The 24,013-nt window shown below is 35.7% G+C and overlaps 1 protein-coding gene across 4 annotated transcripts in view; it reads right to left on the bottom strand.

Annotated features, from left to right (window-relative positions):
• LOC114652128 (spectrin beta chain, non-erythrocytic 1) overlaps positions 1-24,013 on the bottom strand; it is a 316,386-nt gene that overhangs the window by 70,294 nt on the left and 222,079 nt on the right. For 3 of the 4 annotated variants that reach the window (XM_051935324.1, XM_028802342.2, XM_051935326.1), the window contains 10 exons: positions 23,736-23,816; positions 22,091-22,206; positions 13,172-13,284; positions 12,741-12,928; positions 12,417-12,534; positions 8,893-9,051; positions 8,334-8,636; positions 6,623-6,776; positions 4,913-5,783; positions 1,017-1,154 (listed from right to left, as the gene is read on the bottom strand). In XM_051935324.1, the coding sequence (XP_051791284.1) occupies positions 1,017-1,154; positions 4,913-5,783; positions 6,623-6,776; positions 8,334-8,636; positions 8,893-9,051; positions 12,417-12,534; positions 12,741-12,928; positions 13,172-13,284; positions 22,091-22,206; positions 23,736-23,816 (2,241 nt within the window). Of the gene's footprint in view, positions 1-1,016; positions 1,155-4,912; positions 5,784-6,622; positions 6,777-8,333; positions 8,637-8,892; positions 9,052-12,416; positions 12,535-12,740; positions 12,929-13,171; positions 13,285-20,637; positions 20,777-22,090; positions 22,207-23,735; positions 23,817-24,013 lie in introns of those variants that run through there. The other variant, XM_051935334.1, reaches the window with a different exon arrangement.

The following is a 24,013-nucleotide window of genomic DNA, read 5'->3' as shown; positions in this document are numbered from 1 at the left end:
ACCTATAAAACTTTCTGCTAACACTGTATCAAAGGCATTTTTTAAAGAGACCTTCCTTTTCTGCCAGTGTCCTCCAATGGGTCTAGTGTTGCATCCATGACAGATGCACACAAAAAAAAAACAAACAAACAAAAAAAAAAAAACAGCTTTTAGCCACAGTTTTTTGTTCATTATGGTCCGCTCAAACTATAAGTCAAGGATCACTTCCAAGATGTAGAAGAAGCAGCTGTAATTTTGAGCATAAGAATCCACTAGTCTTTTCCAGGATACCCTGGCTACTTGTTTGGGATTTTCAGGTGTATCTATTGGGCATTCCATACATCTGAGCCAGCTTACCACCATGTGGTACTACATTAACAGGTCTGTGGCACTACACAGTCAAAAGATGGCTCCCTTTCATGCACCTAATCCAGAACTTCTAAAAATCCCAAATACTCTGAACAGTTATTTACTGAAAACTAACAAACAGCCAGAGCTGTTTCTGCAATTTAATGTTGTCCTGAGGTATCCAACAAAACTAACTCCAACAGTGTGGCCACCAGCCAGAAGCTTTAAAATATTACCACATCTGCCCACAGCATCTCAGGTGTGGCTGAGAAGTTTGGTTTCAATAGAATACTACACACAGTGGAGAGTCTGACTACACACAGCCAGTATCTTTCACCCTCTTGTTTAACTTCTTAATATTTTGCAATAAAATATTTACACTGTGAACACGTAAGAATTGCTATATTGCCAAAGAAAAGAATTTATTAGGTAGATACAATAATGGCAAAAAAAAAAAAATCCCAGCAAAATAGGACACCAGTTACTTATAATACAACAACTGAAAGTCCAAGGTACAAAGACAATTACAAAATGAGCAGGTTTAGGTTGCTTAGTGACAAGCAGTTAGCTTCTGACAGAATGGGAACATGCAGTTGACAATTTGGACACACTGAAATTTGATGTTAACAACAAAAACCATGGACCAGAAAACAAAAAAATAAACAAATTTCCTTTATTAAGATGCCCACCTTTTGTTTAGCTGATCTTGAGTGGTGCGAATTTCGTCTCTGCTCCTGTGGTCCGCATCAATGAGTTGTTGTGCTATTTGATTCACATCTTCAATTCTGGTTCCTAAAGCATTCATTTCAGGTTCAAGGGTTTCAAATCTGTAGATGGTGACACATTGATAGTTATGTATGCAAGTGTTACATTCACTCACTCTTCTGGCTAGATTAGCCAAAAGAGTGAAACTCAGCAGTGGCATTTCGCCGAATTCCTCATAGGATACTACATAAATAGTTATACAAAGTACAAATTTAACTCTGTTATCAACCTAAGCATGTGATCTGAAAGAGGAAGCCTACATATACAATTCAAAATATATATTTATGAATACTACATGTCCTAATTTACAAGGAGAATAAACCAATATAATTTGTACGTGGTGTTGTGGTCACCATTATTGGCACCCTTGCATCTTATTATTAATATTTTAATAGAATTTCCAAAGTTATACAACAAAAAGATTTGTTAAACATGCATTTAGTCTTTTAGCAGAAAATAAACATTATCGGGACAGTACTAAAGGCACTCTTCCATAATACTTAGTTGCACAACCCTTCGCATTAATGGCTACATACAAATCTTTTTTGTAGCTACCGATCACCTCCCTGCATCTTTTGGCTGGCAGTTTCTTCCACTCTTCAACTGCAATTTGTTTACTCTTGAATGTTTGCAGGATTTCTGTTAACAATAGATTTCAGTTCTTTCCAAAGGTTTTTCCTTAAGTCTGAGACCAGGGGTAGGTTGCAGAAAGAGAGATTGAATAATCCTGGATCTCAGTACGAATTCGGGGTTGCTATAGCATGATTTCATGCCATTGAATTATCAGGGGCTGAAACATCAATTTTGCAGCAGGTTCACACAATCCCAGATAGACTGACACTGAAATACATGCAATCATGGCAAAATTTAAAATCCCTTTTGAGTCTAGCACCCAACAGTCTAAGAACTACAGACTTCAAGCTTGAGATACAGGCGGCAACAATCTTCCTTAACACCTATGAAGCAAGAGGTGCTTGTAGCAGTGGACGAGCAACACAGCAGTAGCAGCTGAAATAAAGAGACATTGTATAGAGGAGTATCACTGACATAGTAAATGTGTAAAACAGTTAAATCAGTGAGGCCTATGTATTACGATATACTTAAATGTTATATGCCCTGAAGTTAAGCATTCTATTCCATTTATATTCCAATAAGAAAAACACACAATAAATAAAAAAAATGTCAGCAGTTTCATTTGGATACTGCTGTTTGCCCAGTAAAACAGAATGCACGCTCGGTGTGGTGTTGCATCCACACAGCCAATTAAATTTGGAAATCCTGTAATACATTTAATTTACCCAAGGCTTTTATGCAAAGCAGTTTAAAAGAGGTAAAATATAACTGAGTAAGCATCTGTCGTGATGAGTATGGCTACAAGTGCCACTCAGCAAGCTATTTAAATATGTAAAACCAAGAGGCAAAACTGAAACTACACTAGTAATCAGAAGTGCTATAGATACTAGTAAAAGCCATCAGCCAAATGAACAACAATACTGAACATTACTGCCTTATTCCATTACAAAACCCAAAACCAAAACTGAATTAATAAGCATATAGATATAGGCATTTGCAGAAGAGGCAAGTCTTCAGAGATGTTGTCTTTAAAAGGTGAAGAAGGACAATGCAGAAGGAAGTAAGTTTGGCAGCTTGTTCCACCAGCAAGTCTATTCTCAATCATTAGTGCTAAGAAATCCCATAATTGTTTAAATTCGACTGCCCTATCTACTGTTCTGTGGAATTTCTCCTTGGTGGAAGCTGTCTAATACTGTCTCGGGAATCTGTGTGGCATTTCTAATGTTGTAGAGAAAGCTACAATTAGAGAAAAAAAAAAAAAAGATGGGAAATGTGCATGATATGCATTAATGTCAGCTGAAAGACATTTTATGTTATACTGAATATGTCAAGGTTACCTAGATGTATTAAAATGTCATACATAAAAGGTAAAATTCATGTAGCAACTTCTTAGGATGTGCCAGAATGTCTGAAAAGGCTCAGATTACCTTTCTCTGGGTAGTATTTTGTGAAGGACATGTGCTTCTGTTTCGATTGTTCATTTAGGAAAGGGCATAACATTTTGTTGGCTTTTTCCGCTTCTTAACATAGTGCAGCTAAAATAATCATTTCTGACAGGTCATTTATAACATTTGTTCCTATGATCAGATATTCTACTAACAAATTTGGCTTCAAATTATTTATTGCTTACATTAAAAACTTTCGGTTTTTTAGGCAAGTTTCAGGGCGATGGCTGACCCAGTAACTGAGCTGGATTTCATTAAATCTTTCTTTCAGGAAAAATCTAAGTCTGAGCCCATTCCAAAAGCAGGATTAACAAATTATCCGCATCGTTTGTTTCACAGATTGCAGAATTCTGTCTCAATCTGCTTCAGAAACACAGGTCTGCCTAAATCCAGGTTTATATGTAACATAATTAGCCTGATTTCAGCAAATCCTGACTTACTTTAGCTTGATTTCACATTAGCACTCCTTTCAGGAACAAATCCCAGGACTCACTGGTGAATACTGTACTTTAACACAGTTAATTTTCCTTTAAATCCAAAAGCTCAACAGAGCTGTTATGTGATTTGGGTTACTTGCATGCTGGAGGACCCATGATCTTCAGCCCATATGTAGTTGTCAGAAATATTCCTCTCAGAAATGACCTGGCAATTCTCAGAATTAATCATTCTCTTAATACATTCAAGGCCTCCACTACCAGAGGCAGCAAAGCAGCCGAGCACCACCACGGAACCTCCATCATATTTAACTGCTAGTAGGAGATTTTCCTTATAAGCTTCATTTCAATGAATATTAACAAATAACTGATCTACACTGCCAAGGAGCTCTATTTTAGTTTCATCAGTCCACAGAATAATTTCCCAGAAGGATCTTTATTTTTTTTTCTTTTAAAGTTAGGTAAAGGCAAAGTTTAAATGTGCCTTTATAATGTTTGTCTTTTAACAATACAGTTCTTTGATAAAGGTTTTATGAACACCAGTTAGCGCGAGATGCTTTGATAAGAGTGGAATCCATTATTCCAGACTACTTTAGATCAGCTTTAATACTTGGATGTGTTTCATGGTATTTTGTTCCACAGTTATCACCAATCTTCAAAGAGTTTGATCAATTATTCCTCATTACTTCATGAGCCACAAACATCTTAATAATATTGGAAACTATAGATGGAGATGGCCTCGACTCTTTTTGCATCTTTAGCACTGGCAATAAAGAAAATGGAATGAAAGTCCCTTTATCATTGGTTAATTACTGGTCAATTCATGTCATGTGAATAGTGGCAATTTATCACAGGTGAGTAAATTCCTGTGTGATGAAAATTTAGTTAATCTAATTAAACTGCTTTGAATCATTCAAAGCATCAAACAAACAAGTGTATACAGTACAGACTAAAGTTGTTTCAACTGCCCATGTTTCTAGGAAATATTGTACTTGATATACCTAAAAACACAAGGGTGCCAAATTAAGTTGACCACAACTGCATATGTATTCCTTAATTTCCTGAATTCAAATACTTATCCTTACTTTGATTATGAAAAGTATGTTTCACTTTACTAGACCTTCAAAGCTAATGCAATCTTGTACCTTTATAAAAAGGTATCATGCAACTATAACAACAGGAAATATGGCATTTGTATTGCGATGTTTGCAACCTCTTATACAACATGCTGAAATGAGGAGGATTTGTACATTACATGGACAGCTATATTCATAAAATCTATTTAGAAAGATGAAATTATATAAATTTACTTCAGCAAACATTGGTAAATTCAACTTTTACCTCAACAAGAGCTACATTCACACTTACCGTTGCTGTACAACCTCTAGATCTTCAAGTTTTTCAGGGATCTCCATGCCATTAAGCCACTGTTCTTTCTCACCAACCCAAAGCTGGCAGGCTCCTGCCTCACTAAACATGCGATACAGGGAAAGTGCATCTTGTAAAACATGTCGTCGGGCTGCTGCCAATGAAACAAGTTCCTCATAACGCTGCTCTATAGCTGGTAGGCGACCTTCAACTTCAGGTGTACGTGTTTGTTCAGGTGGCAGACTCAGTGCCTGTTCATGGAGAGAATCTATAATAGCACGATGGTTCAGAATCTCCTCTTCCACATCCTTTTGTTTTTTCATTAGAGTCTGGGTAGAATATTCATCATGACCCACTTCAGGACTAGAAACAATTCTTAGTGTATCAATAATCCAGGCTTCCATGTCATTTGCATCTGCCTGGAACTGATATAATGCAACAGCTTCACGGAGTCGCTGTTCACGTTTCTGTGATTCCTCTTCAAGGTGGTGCCACTGAGCCCGAATCTCCTGAATACGTTCTTTAACCTGAGCAGCTCCAAAATGATTTTCTTCTACTAAAACTTCTCCAACGCCAATGCTTTGCTCCAGAGGGCCAAATCGACCTGACATTTCATGCCGGAAAGCCTCATGTTTACTAAGCAGTCGCAGGGAAGACGTGAGGTCACGGCCACAGTCCTCTGTGGACAGGATCTGTTCTTGTTCTCTGATCCAAGCTTCTTCTTCACCCATGTCCCAGAAGAACTTCCACAAACGTCTGGACTCTTCCAGTTTGCCACGTCGTTCAGCAGCCAATGATCCAAGGTCTTGGTATGCACTAGTTAAGAGTGTTATGCGATCAACTACAATTTGAGGGTCACAAGGTTTGTAACCTAAAAAGAAAATTGATAAACGACCCTTATAATATTGCAGAAGGATGTCTATCATCATTTAGGAAGGATACTAGCTGAAATAACATATTAAAAAAAATTAAGTTCACTAATCATACTCTTCAAAGATAGAAAAAAAAAACAAAAAAACAAAAAACTAAAACAAGGAAGCTAGGCTATGCTTTAATTGTTGTTAAAGCAAATCAGTTAACTACCAGATAACACTTACAAGAGTAAAACAGCCATATATGATGCTTAGGTTTCTAGGGTAAACAAAAAGATATGTAGGAGCTTTTTCAAATCTAACAAGTACAGAATTTGACAAATGAAAACTGAATTTAATCTGTAATGACTTGGTATGTTAGTGAGCGATTTTCTAATTAGTCACATTGTGCATACATGTAGTCTTAACTATAATTAGATTTAATAGCCTAGCAATTACAAAAACATGCTTGCAATTTAAGAAGGCAACATACTACTGGCGATAAACAAATTACAATCATTTTTTTCACCTTCTTCTGTCATAAAATTTCAAAATTCTGAATTAAATTAATATTATGCTATATGTTAGTAAAATGATATGATTATAGAGCATTATCAAAAATGAGCTAAATTTTCAGCATTCGTCATCATCACACTCATGGTCAACTTTCAGACAGCACAAAGCACTCTGCTCCATGCCCAATTATTCTATGATGTACTAATGTTAGGGTTAGTTCACCTGCTTTCTGTGAAATAGACACACTAAACAGAGGGTGGACTCCAACGAATCAAAAAGAATGCAAGAAAATACATTTTTGTGCCCCATCTTCTCCACCACTCATGCTCTCAGAACACCTTACCTTCCGTCTCTGCAGTGAACTTTTCTGCTCCTTCTCGTACAGCTTTCACTCTGTCTGCTTGTGCAGAAATATCAGCTTCTACAAGTGTGTGAGTCTGTAGTAAGTCCTCGACATCATGAAGATGTTTTCCAAAGTCCTGTGACTGCAGGCGTCCCTGGTGGAATGGTAGAATTAAAAGTTCTCAGTAAGCTTTGGAATTTTCAGCTTTGGAGATATAAAGCATGCAGATAGAAATTACAAATGTGAAGTGGACTGCCTCTTCTCAAGACTTTCTTGATCAGGTACCAAGATAACTAGGGTGACGCTAGTTTCCAGTCTAAGGAGAAGAAAGCCCATCATTTAAATATAGAACCCTATATTACAGCCCTATTATTGCCATTTTCATCACTCTACTTAGAGTTTAGACACCACTGGCTAAATTACATAATTTTTGACATTTGAAGTGTTACTTTTTTTTTTTTTTGACAGCAAACAAACTAATCCAATGGCATTTTTATGAAAATGTTAATATTCGGCTACAATTTACTTGATGAAAACATAAGAGAACATGTGGTGCTTCAGCAATTTGACATGAAATATAAAAGCTTACTTTATATATGCAAGAGTTTTCTCAATGGGACATGGCGCCAGTGTTCTTTCTCCTAAAAATTTTCAATATCTAATTGAAACACCCATTACAAAAATAATTTGCATTGTGGAATAATAAAGTTTGGCAAAATGCTTTATTGTCATGTTGCTTAAGTCATTTGATCATGAATATGCAAGCAAACTCTGAACACCATAACAAAGATCACAACTAGAATTAAGATACTATACAATTACCCTGGTGTCCAATTAAATGTAGAATGAATTTTAAAATTCACTTGGTCATATATAAAGGTTCAGCTATCCCATATGTTACAGAATATCTACACTCCATAATACACATTGCCATCACAATATTAGACCTGTTTAAACTTGTAAGAATTAATAAAACTGCTGTATGCATGCAAAGTGTCTCCCTACATAGCTCTGAAACAGCAGAAAATTCATGAATATTAACATCCATGATTATTAGGGAAGCCTTGTCAATCCCAGACTTTGACCTTTATTTAAAGTTTCATTATTTTAGAACAGTGTACACTTTCAGAGATGTGGATGCCATTTGTAATGCTTTCTAATAAATTGTAGCAACTGTTTAAATTGATCATCACAAAGTATTTTACATTTTTTTTTCTGTACTCTGTCCTACAAATACATTAAATGTTATTTGAAGTAACTATGATATCAACAATGAAAAACCCTCTGTCAAAGTAGCATAGTATTCTAATGGAAATATCATTATTGCCTTTGCTGATCCAAATTGAATACAGATGGGGAGGTGGTGGTATATATATCTTAGCATTTGTTTGCAGCAACTTGTCTCAAGTTCTTAGATCTCTCAGGTACATTACCAGATAATTTGAAAACCAGCACAGCAAGACTGAATTGTGGCCTACTGAGGATGCATATGCTTTGAAAAATGCTGGTAATAATGCTAGCTTTATCAAAGTATGTCACAAAATGTTACAAGGTCATCCATGCTAATGCACTTTCAACAGTCAAACTATCATTTTCTTAAAAGTTTAAAACATCACCCAGAATGTTATTTGGATATATACTATATGTATTGTATGACAAAAGCTTGTTAACATTTTAATTGGTACAGAGTCTTTAACATGAGCAATTGTACCTTCATGTCTGCCATCCAATCCATGATGTAGCTCATCTCCTGTAATATTCTCTGAAGATCCAGATTACGATATAATCTCTCACGACGAGCAGCTAACAACTCACGCAGGTATTCCCAGAGCCTAAGCACATTGTCTCTCCTTGCCAGTACCCGACGAATATCATGATAGTTCTCTGCCTGTAGCTCTTTGGCCACAGAAACTACAGCCGCCACCCTTTCACTATAAGCACTAATATCTGTCTCAATTGCTTCATGTTTTCGTGTAGCAGCTTCCACAGCAGCCAGATCCACTCCAAAATTGTCCTGTACAATACAGAAGAATTTGAAATGTTACTTAGCATATCCGCCTGCCATAAAACACATTTAGATTAGATCAGAGAATGCAAGAAATGTATATTCAGTTGTTATTAAACCCATTCCACCATGGAAATAAGAGACTACCAAAGAAATGAAGCTGAAACACCATCTCCCTTGATCAGCAATGTAGATAGTTTTGTGCTATCACAGTTTAATTGACAAGAAAAGAACACTTACAAAAAATGCGAACTGTTAGCTTTACCTGTGACACAAGCCTCTGGTTTTCACTTAACCAAGTCTCCCTCATTGCTGCTTTGCGGTCAAAACGAGCTGCAAGCTGTTCCAGCTTTTCCTGACGAATTAGCTCATTGCGTAGTGCAAGTTCCCTTTCATGCTCTGCCTTCTCTAGACGCTCCCATGCCTGAAATTACAAATGGTTAATTTAAAATTAATTCAGAAATTGTAAATGTACTCAAAATATTAATCTCTTAATAAAAATTACACTTTCATAACTTAAGCTGTTTTTATAAACTAATATTCAAGGAAAAATCAATGAAAGTCACAGAATATATTTAAGGAAAATTGGAAATGTTAGATACATTCTGCTGTCTTAAAACCAAGGCTCATAAAGACTTGTCAGTAAACCTGAATGACACAGTTTCAAATATCCTGTATTAAAGAGTTGTATAGGTCCCTAAAACTTTCTGATTTAAGATGCTATTACATCCTTACTGACCAGGAAAGTAGCATGCCTGGTTGTGTACCTTTTTTTTTTTTTTTTTTAAATATATAAAATTCTGAGATCTAGTGAGTTTACCTATGTTAGAGCAAGCAAAAGCTACAATACTTTTGCCAATAAAATAATGCCAGACGTTAGCCAAATAAAAACCACTAGAATATGCATACTATATATCAATTTCATTAATAACTTTCTTCAAGTGCTGCCAATCCTATTTGCCTGTTCTACTGAATCTCTTGCTATCTGCATTTCTAAGTGATCATACTCTAGCTGCATACGTCTAGAGTGCCACTCCATTGAAGAGGCTGTGGTTAAGATTAGGGTTGGAGGAGTGTTATCTGACTTGAGTCAAGTAAATCAAGTGACAAAAACCTGCAATCCAACTGGCTGTCAGCGGAGCTATGGAGTCATGGAACTGCAGAGGTCTGTAGCAGGAGCTGTCTCAGACATTCAGGGGATCAGAATGGATGAAACTGAACAAAAACTACATTTATGCAGATGATCCACGTTTAACATTACCAACTGTAACCAATATACTGGAGGAACTCCACATAATTTCTGGGTTTAAGACTAACTTGAAGAAATGGTCTACTTAATATTTTAACTTATTGGAAAGCATTGCGCTATATAATAAGTGTCTCTCTTCAACCTTACATCAACAGCAAGAATTAATATTTTTAGTGGTCCAATGAATCCAACAACAGCAGGTGCTCAATATTCATGTTACTTTAAAAGAAGTGATCACTCTGTCACAGCTTGATGGGGATTCTCAAGAATATAGACTGCTGGCATGAGACTTAAAACTCCAGAAATAAAAATCATTTCTGAGTGAGCCAACTGGTCATTTATGAACTCTTTGTACTTAGCTCTTTGTAGAAGTATTTTCCAGGATGACATGAATCACATGGCAGATCACTTCAGTAGCTCTGAAGTGCAATTTATTTATTTTTTTTTTTTTGCACTATTCACAGCAATCATGTACTGTACTGTCACATAAGTCAAGCAGTTAATGTTCCTGTACATTATCTGTATTAAGTGATACATATTAAATAACTGTTAAAAGTGTGTTCTCTTTCTCTAACATCACCTAATTCTGACCTGAAAAATTCCAAAATTGATATAAGCAACATTTTATGCACTATTTCAATACAGATGGACGTGTCTAGAGTTGTAAAAAATACAGATACTCAGCTAGGAACACACTTTTTCTAAAATGAAATGTGAAGGGACAAGCATAAGAAAGCAATTCTATATTTTAGGTCATATGCTTAAGAAATGTATCAGTCTAAATTTAAATCACATTAACTGTATTACATGTTAGTAAAACAGGGCAGCACGGTGGCGCAGTGGGTAGCGCTGCTGCCTCGCAGTTGGGAGACCTGGGTTCGCTTCCCGGGTCCTCCCTGCGTGGAGTTTGCATGTTCTCCCCGTGTCTGCGTGGGTTTCCTCTGGGCGCTCCGGTTTCCTCACACAGTCCAAAGACATGCAGGTGAGCTGGATTGACGATTCTAAATTGGCCCTAGTGTGTGCTGGGTGCGTTTGTGTGTGTCCTGCGGTGGGTTGGCACCCTGCCCGGGATTGGTTCCTGCCTTGTGCCCTGTGTTGGCTGGGATTGGCTCCAGCAGACCCCTGTAACCCTGTGTTCAGATTCAGCGGGTTAGATAATGGATGGATGGATGTTAGTAAAACTGCATTTTTTTCATTTAAGAAAAATCACCAGAGATAGAAATCACAAAAATATCAAGGTATAGAAATATTTATATGCACTTTTGTGCTTAGCTGAGTAGATTACATAAATATACTCCTAATAGGACCTACTAACAAAGACATAAATCAATTACTGCTATGTCTATGGCTAGAATCTTAGTCAAAAGAAAAGCATATTTCACCAGCCTTAATACCATTATACTGGTTCCTTGTGTCTTTTAAAATTCATTTTAAAATAATTGTATTGTAATTGTATAGAAAGCTCTGAACAATCATGCTCCCCCTTACATTTTGCAATGTCATATCATAATCTTGAATCCTAGAAAACAAATTTGCTTATTTTGCAAGAGCCAAGCTTAAAAGAACCAATGAAGTGGCTTCTCATGCACCAAAAATATTTTACTCTAGGCTTATGATTCACAGTAGTCACTAAACATTACTTTTCTCAGTTTCCTTTTTCTAGGGAGCATCCTGCACCACTGTTATCTTTCAAAAGAACCATGATTCTACATTGGAATTTGAAAGGATGTTGTTGATCCAACAACTAAATGAAACCCACTGTATCTAATCTTCAAGGATAGTATATCATAACAATATTATAATGCCTCCTCTGGCTGGGTAGTCTTTTGGTGTTGGAATCAAGAGGTTTATTTTCTCTGTCATCCTGCTGGCTGGAGGTTTGTTTTCCTCTCCTCCCAGGTCATCTGACCATAGTATGGAATACTTAACTTCTACCACTGTACCTATTAGATACTTAAAATTACATAGTTCGTTATTTTTATTTTTATATTTAATTACTTATCTATTTTCTTTATAATTGCAATTCTCTCATCTTATAAAGCACTTCAAGCTAAATTTTTTCATTAAAGATTAGTTATATAAACTAATGTGATGGTTGTTATTGCACAAGCTCATTTAAAAAACATTTCCTCCTTTAAACACTTTTACATGGCATGGACATTTACATAATATTCATCCATTTTTGGTGAATGAAAATACAAGCCAAAAAAAGGTTTGCAAAGAGGAGCATGCGAGAATGGATAGTTTAATTTCTAAATATTTAAATAAAAGGTAAGTAGCACTGTCTCAATAAAGGTTGTTTAGTACACACAACTGTCTGTGCCCTGGACCTTGCATCAATAACAGTTTTACCTATGTCAATGTAAATATAGACTGCCTTATTCAGCAAATATATATTGGGATAATTGTCCTAAATAAATTACTTGAGATAGTTTTTTCACCTAGAAACATTAACTGGTAGATAAACACAAGTATTTGCAAAATTCTGTACAGCCTTGTGTGTCTGAAATGCAGGACTTTAAAAAATACTTCACATTTACCTTATTGATATCGGAGATTAATTTTCCTTCACGTGGCATGTACACTTTCTGGTTGTTGGCTCTCATTTTACTTTGGATAGTAAATAGAAGCACCTCTAGATTCCCCTTTTCTGTAAACCTACCAATGAAAACACATTATGTTAATGAGAATTGTAAAAAATGACAGACTATCGTCAAATCAGTCTTTAGTCATCTTAGACATAGAAATACAAGTTCACTTTCACCACAGAAGCCTATGGAACTAATGCATCTGCTAGATCTATCCATTGAAAATATTTTACATTTCAGTTAGTACAAGGAGGGCCTCATTAACACAAGACTCACTTTGGGGGTTTCTCCACAGTACGGTAGGTATTAAATGACTGCAGTTGGTTCTGTACACCACTAAGAGAATTAGCAAGTTGCCGGTCATTGAGAGTTAGAATGGTTTGCTCAATCCACTGGAGAAGATCTGAAGCAAGAGTCTCATACTTCTCTATCAGCTTGTCTGCTTCAATTGCATAATCCAGAACCTAGTTGTAAAAGCACGTATGTTAAGATTCACCTTAAATATGCTATAATATGTATTTAATAAAGGATATTTTACAAATTTGCAATATTCTGTATACTACAACAACTAAAACATTTTAACTATATCAGGAAACAAACTCAAATACTAAATTAAAAACAAGCTCAGAATTATTAATGCTACTTAAATTACTAACATTCAGACACAGACAAAAACACAACTTAAAATGTATTTTACACTTTTTTACCTTTCCAATTCTTTTGCCTTCCACAGCCAATGCTTTCATTTTGGAAAAATAGTGGTAATAAGTTGCAACATAAGTGATAATGGACTTTTCATCTGGCTGGTCAACATTAACATCTACAAAAACAGAAAAATTGTATTAAATAAAATTTACTTTCATTGCATTTATTTGAAATGGAGACAGGAAATATTCTCAAATACTTTCAAAGAACTGCAAAGCACAGTATTACAAACTCTGCTCAGTTTTGTTAATCTAAGGATGGGCTTAAAACTTCTACAGAGAGATGTACTGTACTTTCTCTTTCTCTTTAAAACCGTTGAAAACCAGAGATTGAAACTGTTGATGAATCTAAAGCTTTCACTCCTTCCCCATCACCTAGACGATAGGTTATGGTGGGGGAGGGCGCAAAGCAAAAAAGTTGTACAAATAAATAAATACAAATACTTTAACAAAAAGGTTTACATACATTTTTTTAAATATATACAAAAGGCATGCTCACAAAAAAAAAAAAAAAAAAAAAGAATATTATAAATTTTGAATTAAATCACATTTTTTAACTTGTTATAAGTAGGAAGTAGGATAAGTAGAATTTTCTTTGCATTTTTAAGTTAAATTATTTAGAAATTGTTAGTGATTTAAAAATGCATTTGCTGTTTTGGTGGGAGATGTAGAACATATTGCAGTCTCAGATTTATGTCTCAAAACCGCACAGAGCATGTTTTAGACAGAAGGCTTGTCGTATTTAAGACATGCAGTTGCTAAAATTTCACCAATCTTAAATTGCTGGAGATGTCACTGATGCATGAGGGCAATTTTGACAGCCTTGAGATGTATAGAATAGGAACCAAACAAACCCTATAAACAACTTGGTTGCTGTATGACAGATAACAAAATTCACAGCAATTTAATAAATCCATTCCATTTGTTTCAGGAGTGGATGCCGCCAGGTTTTAAAAAGTAAATTTAGCTTACCAACGTTTTACTTTAGATTTACTTGCCAGCACTATTATTGTCCTCCTTATTCCCACTACTAATTTAAACTGAATTTGTGGTACTTAATTTTGAATTCCATTCTATTAACCATTTGTTTAATGTATTTCTTCCAATTCAAGGTTACTTGGAAAACAGTCTATACCAGCAGTAATGAATTCAGAACAGGAAATCACTGTAGACAGGAATATTCATTAGTGCTGGGAAACAAACATACACACACAACTTCAGAGCTTCCAATCAAACTAATTTGACCATCTTAGGGATGTAGGAGGAAAACCTCCAAACGTTGTCTGGGGATGTGTAATACAAATGTAACATCCACCCAAACAGTGATGTGCCAAGATAAAAAAAACAAACAATCTCACAGTGCTATGATGCAGCAGTGCTAATCACTATGCCATCATGTCTCCAAATTTAACAGTGTATTCTGAACCAGAAACATACACTGCCTGGCCAAAAAAAGAAAGTCACTACCTGGATTTAACTAAACAAATAGCTAACAGCCTTCCATTGAGTAAGTACAGCAGTGATTAATATATTTCAGCTGGCAATAAGTTATAGTGGAGTAGCTTCTCATTTCTTAAACAACATGTCAGAAGACATGTCCTGTGGTCATGGAAAAGAGGTTACGCAGTTTCAGAAGGGTTAAACTATTAGCCTGCATCAAGCAAAGAAAACAACTAAAGAGATTGTTGAAACTACTATTAAAATTGGGTTAAGAACGATCGAATGAATTATCAAAACCTGGAAGGATAATAGTGAACTATCATCTTTGAAGAAGAAATGTGGTTGGGGGAAAAAAAAAAACTTGAATGATCGTGATTGGAGATCACTTAAATGCTTGTGTAAAAAATAAACAGTAGAATTAAAGGCTATGTTTAATAGTTAAATTAAGAGCATTTCCATAAGCAAAATGGAAAGAGAACTCAAGGTATTGGGACAAAACAGCTGTGTAGCCTTAAGAAAACCATTTATGGACGAGACTTGCAGGGTAAAAAAAATCCTTCACTTTGCTAGAGAGCATAAAGATTGGACTCAGGAACAGTAGAAAAAGGTCATGTGGTCTGATGTTCCAGAGTGACAGTCACATTAGGGTTAGAAGAGAGGCGGAAGAAGTGATGCACCCATCATGCCTAATGGCTACCGTAGAAGCCTGTGGGGGTAGTGTTATGATCTGGGGGTGCTTCAGTTGGTCAGGTCTTAGTTCAGCAATGTCATGTACTAAAAAAATAGGCGGTCAGCGGACTACCTGATTATACTGAAGTGACCAGGTTTTTCCAGAATTGGATTTTTTTCTTCCCTAACAGCACAGGCGTACTCCAAGATGACAATGCCAAAATTCAAACTGTAAAAGAGTGGTTCAGTGAGAATGAAACATTTTCACACATGGATTGGCCACCACAGAGTCCAGACTTTAAACCCATTGAAAGTCTCTGGGATGTACTGGAGAAGACTTTACGCAGCAATCAGACTTTCCCATCATCAATACAAGATCTTGGCAAAAAAAAAAAAAAAAAAAGCAACGCAACTCTTGAAGGAAATAAAAGCTCTACATATTGACCATGACTTGGCATCAGAATCATCAAGGTGCATTCTGGCAAAGCTCAAAAGAGCCTTAATGAGGCCTTTCTTGAGAAGTGGCTTTTTCCTTGCGACCCTCCTGAACAAGCCACAATTGTGGATCGCTTGTGAAATTGCTGTCACACAATGATCACTCTTTGCCATAAAATCCTGTAACTCCTTCAAAGTGGCCATTGCTCTGTTAGTAGCCTCTCTTACCAGTTTCATCCTTGCTCTTCCATCCAGTTTGAAGGGACAGCCGGATCCTGGGAGGGTCCTAGTAGTACCAAACACTTACCACTTCTTTATTATGGACTTTACTGTGCTCCTTGGGACTGATAAAGCCTATGAGATTTTTTTTGCATCCATCTCCTGCCTTATGTCTGTCCACAAATAGATCCCCGAGATCTTTTGAAAGTGGCTTGCCACCTATAGTCGGTTGTTTGCAGTCAGTTGCACTACCAAGCAAGGGAATGAATGCTCCAGGAACAGCTGTTTTTATGCTTCACTAATCACACGGATTACAACTGAGCACAGGTGGAAGCCAGTAACCATGGTCTGCAATGGAAATGGTGGTTACTTACACCTGATTGAGTTTACAAATATTGTTTAGGAGGGGGGTGATCCTTTATTAATTTCAGTATTTCATGTTTATTATTTTTTTTTTAAATTCTTATGAACTGTAGCTGTGAAATCTTTTACTTGGATGTTATACATTACATTGAGTAAGTAAAGCTGGAAAAAATATTGGTTTGTGTGTTTTCATTTAAGGCTGTAAAGCAAAGAAAAATGGGAATATTTTGAAGGGGGTGATTCTTTTCTATACCCATTGTATGTGATATGCAAGCAGAGCACTTATATAGTTCTATAACTGGCTCTGCCAAAATGAAAGACAAACTCTACATATTGACCATGACTTACTCCTTGTCACTACCTTATTCGCCAGGATTGGTGACATCCAAATCAGAGCTATAGACTGTTGAAGTGCAGCTTCAGTGCCAGCCACTAATAATGTTTTTTAAAATTGTGGTCTTAATTTTCCTTTACCTCTAATTACGTTTAATTACTCAATTTTACTACCAAAATAGAATTTTGGAATCTAACCAGGAGTGGGATGATAAGTTTAACTTTGCAGCCTTTGTATGGGCATGACCTTGAAATGTTAATTTACTACTATTTGCATGTTTGAAAAAGAAAAAAAAAAAAAAAAAGCCTTGTCAGTTGCAAAGAAATGTGGGATCTTATGAAGCGAGAATCAAACTCAAAATCAAGTATCTTGCTTTCACTGAATGTGGCCGAGGATAATCCGATCAGAACAAAAAAGTGTAAGGAATTAAGTAGCAAGTTTCCTGACTTACATCAGGCATCTTGCCAATTCTGATGTTTGGTCAAACGCAATTGTATTTTCTTGAATATGTCTACATGCTGTATACAGAAACATGATTGACTGATTAAAGGAGAAGGCCTTTTGTACCAACAAGCACATGTACATAATAATGTGGCCACCAAGTGTAAACACACACATTATTTCAACTGCTCATTTTACCACAGTTTTAACTTAATGATTTAACGTTTAATATATGGCACTGAGGCTTCAGATTCTTAAAATAGATTCTGGAAAAACACCGATGAACTAAAAGCTGTAATAACACAAATATTTCAGTTTTGCTTAGAAAGACAAACAAAAAAGTACAAGTCCACTGAACAAGATGAAAGGCTATTGTAACATCTGTAATTGCAGAAAAGCAGACAACCAAAAAAAAATTAGTCATTAACTAATTTGGTGGAAACAAACCTAGTAGAACTAATCAGAAGTGAAAATGAGGGACAGAGGATAAAAACTTGGCAGGTGCTCACATCATGAGGCTTGGGTTATGAATCAAGAAAAAGTGCTGCACATATTTCTTTATTCAATGATCTGGATTTCTTTTTATTTAAAAAAAAATATACAGGGAATAACTTGTGCAATTTTTTTTTACAACTGTAAAGTGGTAGTATCAGATGTCCAATACTTTCCTTAGATTTAAAAAAAAAAAAAAATTTAGGGAGATTAAGTATTTGGAGACTACTGTAAGTCACTGTTTCTGTATGTAATGAAGTCCTACTAGCTGTTTACATTTTTTGCAGAGCTCCTTTAAGGAATAAATTTCCACTTTATCACCATTTTCAATAGGTCTACAGGGGACGACAAGGAATTTGATGAACTGCAGAATTACAAATATCTCCTTTGTTTTCATTCTGACTAATGTATGAATGAAGGACTTGACAATAGTTGCTTGAAAAGTACTTTCCACCTGTGTGCTCCACTACGTTTGGAAGACCATGATTGTCTGTGCACAAAACACGTGAAACAAAGCCAAAGAAACTGATCTAAACTGCAGTATTCTTATGTTGCTACCTGTCTGCATTCGGATTTTTCCATGAGTGCTGTTGATATTCTTGGATCAAATGGATTCTTGTCTACGTAAAAAAAAAATGTGTGGTAATTTTCAAATCGAAGTAATTTCTTCACAGTTATGTTATATATTAGTTTGCCATGTGAAGCATATCTATTATAAAAAAAAAAAAAAATCCTGGAAGAGAAAAAGACTAGGGAGACGAGACATGATCTTCACGTGAAGAAGACACTTAAAAGACCCACGAGACGAAAGAGATTGGCCACGGAGCGTCTTGCGGGAACCTTAAACATGAGACTTTGTGCCAAGAGATTGACCCAGGAAATCTCGCGGGGATGTAGAACATGAAATTCTTGCAAGACATGCCGTACTTACAACCAATATCAAATAAGACCACGGGCAGCAAAACACTCAGTCGTAGTCTATAGGCTTTGAGCACACACAAATCCAGGGCTCTCAGCGCATATAAAGCGCATAAGGACAATACATTATAGATGAAACGTTGACGACTAAGTGAAGAAGAAAGAGCAGTGCAGAGAAAAGAGACTCAAAAGCATTGGAGAGAAAAAAAATGCAAAAAAGAAAAAGAATAATCTAGGTGCAAATTCAGAAAATAAGGAAAGTAATTATCAGCCCGGAACAAGTAGAATTAAAAAAAAAAAAAAAAAAAAGTACGTCCAATCGGGCTCAGAAATAAAAGACAGAGTAAAAGACAAAGTAGAACTTCATAAAGACGTTCAAAAATGTTGCCACTATACACATGCAGAGCAGGTTAGAGATTATGAAAGCAGTGGAATTCAAAAGACTCAAAAAAAAAAACAAAAAAAAAAACGAAGGCACGAAACACATGCAGAGCAAGATAAAGAATATGAAAGCAAAAAAAAAAAGTGTCAAAACAAAGAAAGTAAACATCGCATTAGCGCAAACAAAGACAAATTATTTCTCCGAGTAATAACGAAAACGTGAACAGAGATCGATTATATGGACACAGGTGATATGTCAGAAGTATGGAAATATTGTAAGGCTTTGAAGTTTAAGTCAAGGAATTTCAAAAACGGGGTTTACCTCGCATGCATTTATTGGTTACTTTGCAAAAAAAATTATTAACTGCTGATGATGTAGATTGTTTTGTCTGTGCTAAAATTCCAAACAGAATAACCTATCCTGAATTATGGTACAAAGTCATTAAACACATGTCTCATGGACCTCATTTAAAAGATTCAGCATGTTGGGACTCAAAAGATTCCAAATATTGTTTTTACCGAAGTGCTGAAATAAAAGTTAAACTAATGAAATAGCAACAATTTAAAGAAAAAAAAATCTTAAAAGTGTGTATCCGGAAAACCAAACACAGGGGTTGGCGAGCAAAGCCCCCTAGTTTTATAAATTAAAAAAAAAAAAAAAACCAACACTAGTCCACTTTTATGTTTTATGCTTATGGATACCAGGGTTTAATTAAAAAAGCCACATTTACAATTGTGTATATTATTTCAATGTAGGGAAGGTTATTTTGTTTGCAAAGATACTATCTATTGCCAAAGGATGTATAATACATGCATGCACTTTAGTGAAACAGTGCACACATGTAGTATCCAATCAAGTGACAAGATATAGAAAATTATAGGCATCCATTCATCCATCTAACCCACTTATCCAGGGCTGGTTGTAGGATAGCTGGAGCTTATGTCAGCAACTATCAGGCACAAGGCAGGAAAAACACCTGGACAGAGCACCAGTCCATTGCAGGGTGAACACACACACATACACACTCAGGCTACAGCCAATTTAGTAAAGTCAATTCAACTAACTTTAATTAGGTTGAATCATAGACAGAGGGGTTGCGCAGAGCTGTCATTGATTCACGGTGGAAGGTTCTACAAGGAGTTTACATGTTCACCATTGACTGGAACAAGTGTGTTAGTGAGTTAACTCGCTCAAACACATTGTCCTAAGTTCTTTATTTATCCTTGGCAAGAGTGAATAATCACGGATTTTAAAAAAAATTGATCTGTGTTCTTCACCCTGCGTTATCACACACTATGCCTTTTTCATATCATGTATGTGCAAAACACACATGGAAACTGATGTGCAGGTAGCTTGGCTCTTTCCAAAAAAAAAAAAAAAAAAAAAGCCTTGGACTTTTTTTTTTTATTATTATAAATACAATGCCATGTAATCAGTTTAGATTTATGCTTTTGTACAAGGTACAATGAAACTCTAAAGTGCTCTTTCAACTATTCCACCACTGGGTGTAAATCTCGCTTTGTAGGCTATATAAAATAACAGAATGTAATTGGCAAAGAGGTAGCACCGTTTAGGTAAAAATGAAATAATCTGAGCACACATCTGACTTATTACAAGCCATGGCAGAACATAACCACTTGAAGAAAAAGATTTGCAGAAGCAAAAGTAGGATTATAAGCAGAATATAGCTTGGCACTGGAGGCTTGTTGGGGTTGTCATAATTCCACCCACAACGGCAACTGTGAGTAGACAAGTGAACAGGAAATGTATTCTTACCTCAAGAAAAACAGTTCCAAGAATCTCTGATAAAATAATTATTTCTGGTTTCCTTTCATTATCACAAGGATGCCTCATTAACGCGGAAGGCATATTTTCTTAATTCGAAACTTTTGCTGCTTCAAAGTGGACGTATTTGATAAGTTTTAAGGCTTTTTCATTCACCTATGGACCCTGGTACCCTTCAGCCCCATTGTAAGCTGTAAGAACAGACAAGGTATTTTTAAAATTTATAAAAAATGGTTCACTTTAGAACACAAATTTATGTGGCAAATATATACAATGACTGTGAAGAAATAACTGACTTGCAAAATACAGAACTTTTAATGTGTATAAGCCTTTCTTGGTAGGATATGGCATGTGCTAAATACGAACAAAAAGTGAAATTGAAAACATTTAGTGCATCAAGATATCTATTTGGGGATAAAGGGCCTTGTTAATATATCAATCTAAAAAGAGCTTATTGTGTACTACCATTTCATCTGTAGCAAAGTCAAAAAAGTTTCTTTCCTTTTAGTCATTCTGGTATGTATTTGAGAAGGGATTGCTTGTTTTTTATATTTATTGAGCATACGTAAAAAGCCAAATTTCTCCCTGGGGTCAAATAAAGTGATATTTATCTATCTGTGGTACATGGTTAAGGTTGTATTGTGGTACTTTGTATATATTGGAGTTTCACTGTCAGAACTCCATGGTATTCTTTTTGGTAGTATTTAAATCCATCCATTTGCACATAGAGGTTTTGTGTACATGCCATGTTATCATGGAATTTTCCTCTGAGCACTATGCCCCCTCCCTCACCCCCAACCCCCATATGCCAAAAGACGTGCTAGTTATGGTTGACTGCCTATTCCAAACTCAACCTTTGTGACTGTGTGGGTGGATCTATTTAGGCACTTCAATGGACTGGTGTCATCTCCAGAGTAGTTTTCTATTTCATGTTCAGTAATTATGGAATATGCTCTAGTCCCTCATGAACCTGAATTGGATTACTTGGGATTATTATATTGTGCTTTTTATTTTTTCCAAATTGTTATTGTTTTTGTTGTATATTCTGACACTGCTGTACATAGCGCACTGGGCTTCTAAACGGAAGCGTGCTTTATAAGGATAAACAGTGCACCTTAAATGTCAGTTCTGACAAGGAAGGATATAAGAGGCCACATTATTTATCAAACAGAGGAGTAAAGGTAGCAGCCATTAGAATTGCAGTTTACCACTCATTACATCATTTTACAACAAAGGGACTTAAAGATCCAATACAGAATGATGGATTCTCATGTTCCAATTCAGATTTTTTTTAACGTCAGATTTGCTTTGCACCCATCAACAAATAAAATGAACCACATCATATTACATTCTGGTAAATATTTCAGCAAGGAGGGAAAGCAAGCACTTTTGAGTAGTGAGAAAAGTGCTATATAAGTGTAAAGAATTAATGAACTAAACTAACCTTCAGGATCCAACAGCTTGGTAAGGCCAAGCTCCTTTTCGGCCACATTAAAAGCATTTTGCAAATTATAATGGGCATTTGATCGCTTGAGAGAGTCAAATTCAATTAAATCAGGTCTGCAAAAAAAAAATAAATAAATAAAATTGGTAACATTCTTATCATTAAATTATTAACGGAGCAACCTCCATATCAGTGTGAAAATACCACACAGAGGAAAACCAAAAATGAAATATTAAATCAGATTTTTTTTAAATGTTTGATTGTCAGACATTAAATATTTTAAAGATGATACAGAATGCATTTTTTATTTGAAATTTGAATAGAAGAAAGCAAACCTTCTTATAAATCCCCAGAACCAATAATTATTAAAATATTGAAATTGTTAAACATGTAATAATGTTTGATACAGTTTTTAAAATTCTAGTGTTTTATCCACACAGTTTCTAAGAAAGGTTTATTTTTGTAATATTGCAAGCCTAACCAAAATAAAGACCATTTCCAATATCATTTTCCAACAAAAACAGCAATTAACACATACAGATGAACATGAGAAACTAAGACTATAGAAAAAAAAGTCTCAATTGCAATGAGACACAAAGCAAAATGCCCTCTACCCAAAAAAAAAAAAGGGGGGGGGGGGGAGGATTGGGGCAAGGAAATGGACATGGAATGCTCCGATCTTACTGTATTAAAATTAGCCTGCTAGCCATAATAGAAAACAGAAATGATAAGCCTCTGCTTTGCCTGATTATTTCATTTTTGATAGTTATTGCTATATGGTCTCTCCATATTACTGTCTGTCTTGTTTCATAATTTTATACTCTAGTTGCCTTAGATTATTTATGGGTCTCACTTGGGTAAGTGTTTGATAAAACTGTTAGGTATACATAAAGCATAAAACTACTCACAATAGTCTCTGAAATAAAAACAAATTACAAAATCCAAAGTTGTTTATTCTGTACTTAACAAAAATCAGACTTTGCTTTATAATTTTGATTCAACAGAATAATTCAAACAAAAATAACAAGACCCTAAATATAATATTTTGTTGCACAACCTTTAGAGGCAACCAATGTAAATAAGTGATTTCTGAAGGTCTTAATGACACTTCTGCACCTGTCAATGGGTAGTATAGCCGCCTCTTCCCGAGTTACCTTGACACTGGACAGTATGTTTCGTTCCAGAGTGTCTTGATAAAGTCTTGAGATTTCATTGTTCCCTGCATATACTCAAGGCACCCTGTGCTAGAGGCAGCAGCGTAGTCCAAAAATATAATCAAGCCTCCTTCATGTTTCATAGTAGGTATGGTGTTCTTTTCTTTGAAAGTTTAATTTTTTCATCTGTAGACATAGAGCTGATATGACTTGCCAAAAAGCTCCAGTTTTGTCTCATCTGTCCAAAAGACATTCTACCCGACAGTAATGTGGGTTATCAATATGTATTTTAGCAAATCCTGGCCTGGCTTTTTATGTTTTTCTTTCAACAGTGGAGCCCCCCTGTGCCTTATTCTGTTGAGCCCAATGTCACTCAAAAAGCAACAGATGGTACGATTATAGACACTTCTGGACCCTGACCATGGAGTTCAACTTGCATCTCTTTGTCCACCATTCTCATCAGGCATATACTTATAAATTCATTAACTTACCTGTGTTTGTGAACTATAGCATTAAATGCTAGGCCATCACGCCAGCTTGTAGTGAAGTTGTGGACATTAACATTAGGGTAGCTGTGAAAAACAAGAAGAGTTGAAGATCTTTAGACTGCATTATTCAAAATGGAATCCAACTCCCCTAATGAATGAAGCAGTTTATATTTTTCATCACTGAAAAATATGAATAGCTGTGAATGTAAACAATAAGAAATGCTTGTCTCTGGTTAATCGAACTTAAAAACAATTAAAATGCAAAAATGCAATCCTAATTT

The sequence above is a fragment of the Erpetoichthys calabaricus genome, chromosome 1, assembly GCF_900747795.2.
Source record: "Erpetoichthys calabaricus chromosome 1, fErpCal1.3, whole genome shotgun sequence".
In the NCBI taxonomy this organism is placed as follows: Eukaryota; Metazoa; Chordata; class Cladistia; order Polypteriformes; family Polypteridae; genus Erpetoichthys; species Erpetoichthys calabaricus.
Note: the sequence above shows the minus strand (reverse complement) of the source record. Positions and strands in the feature narration are given on the sequence as shown.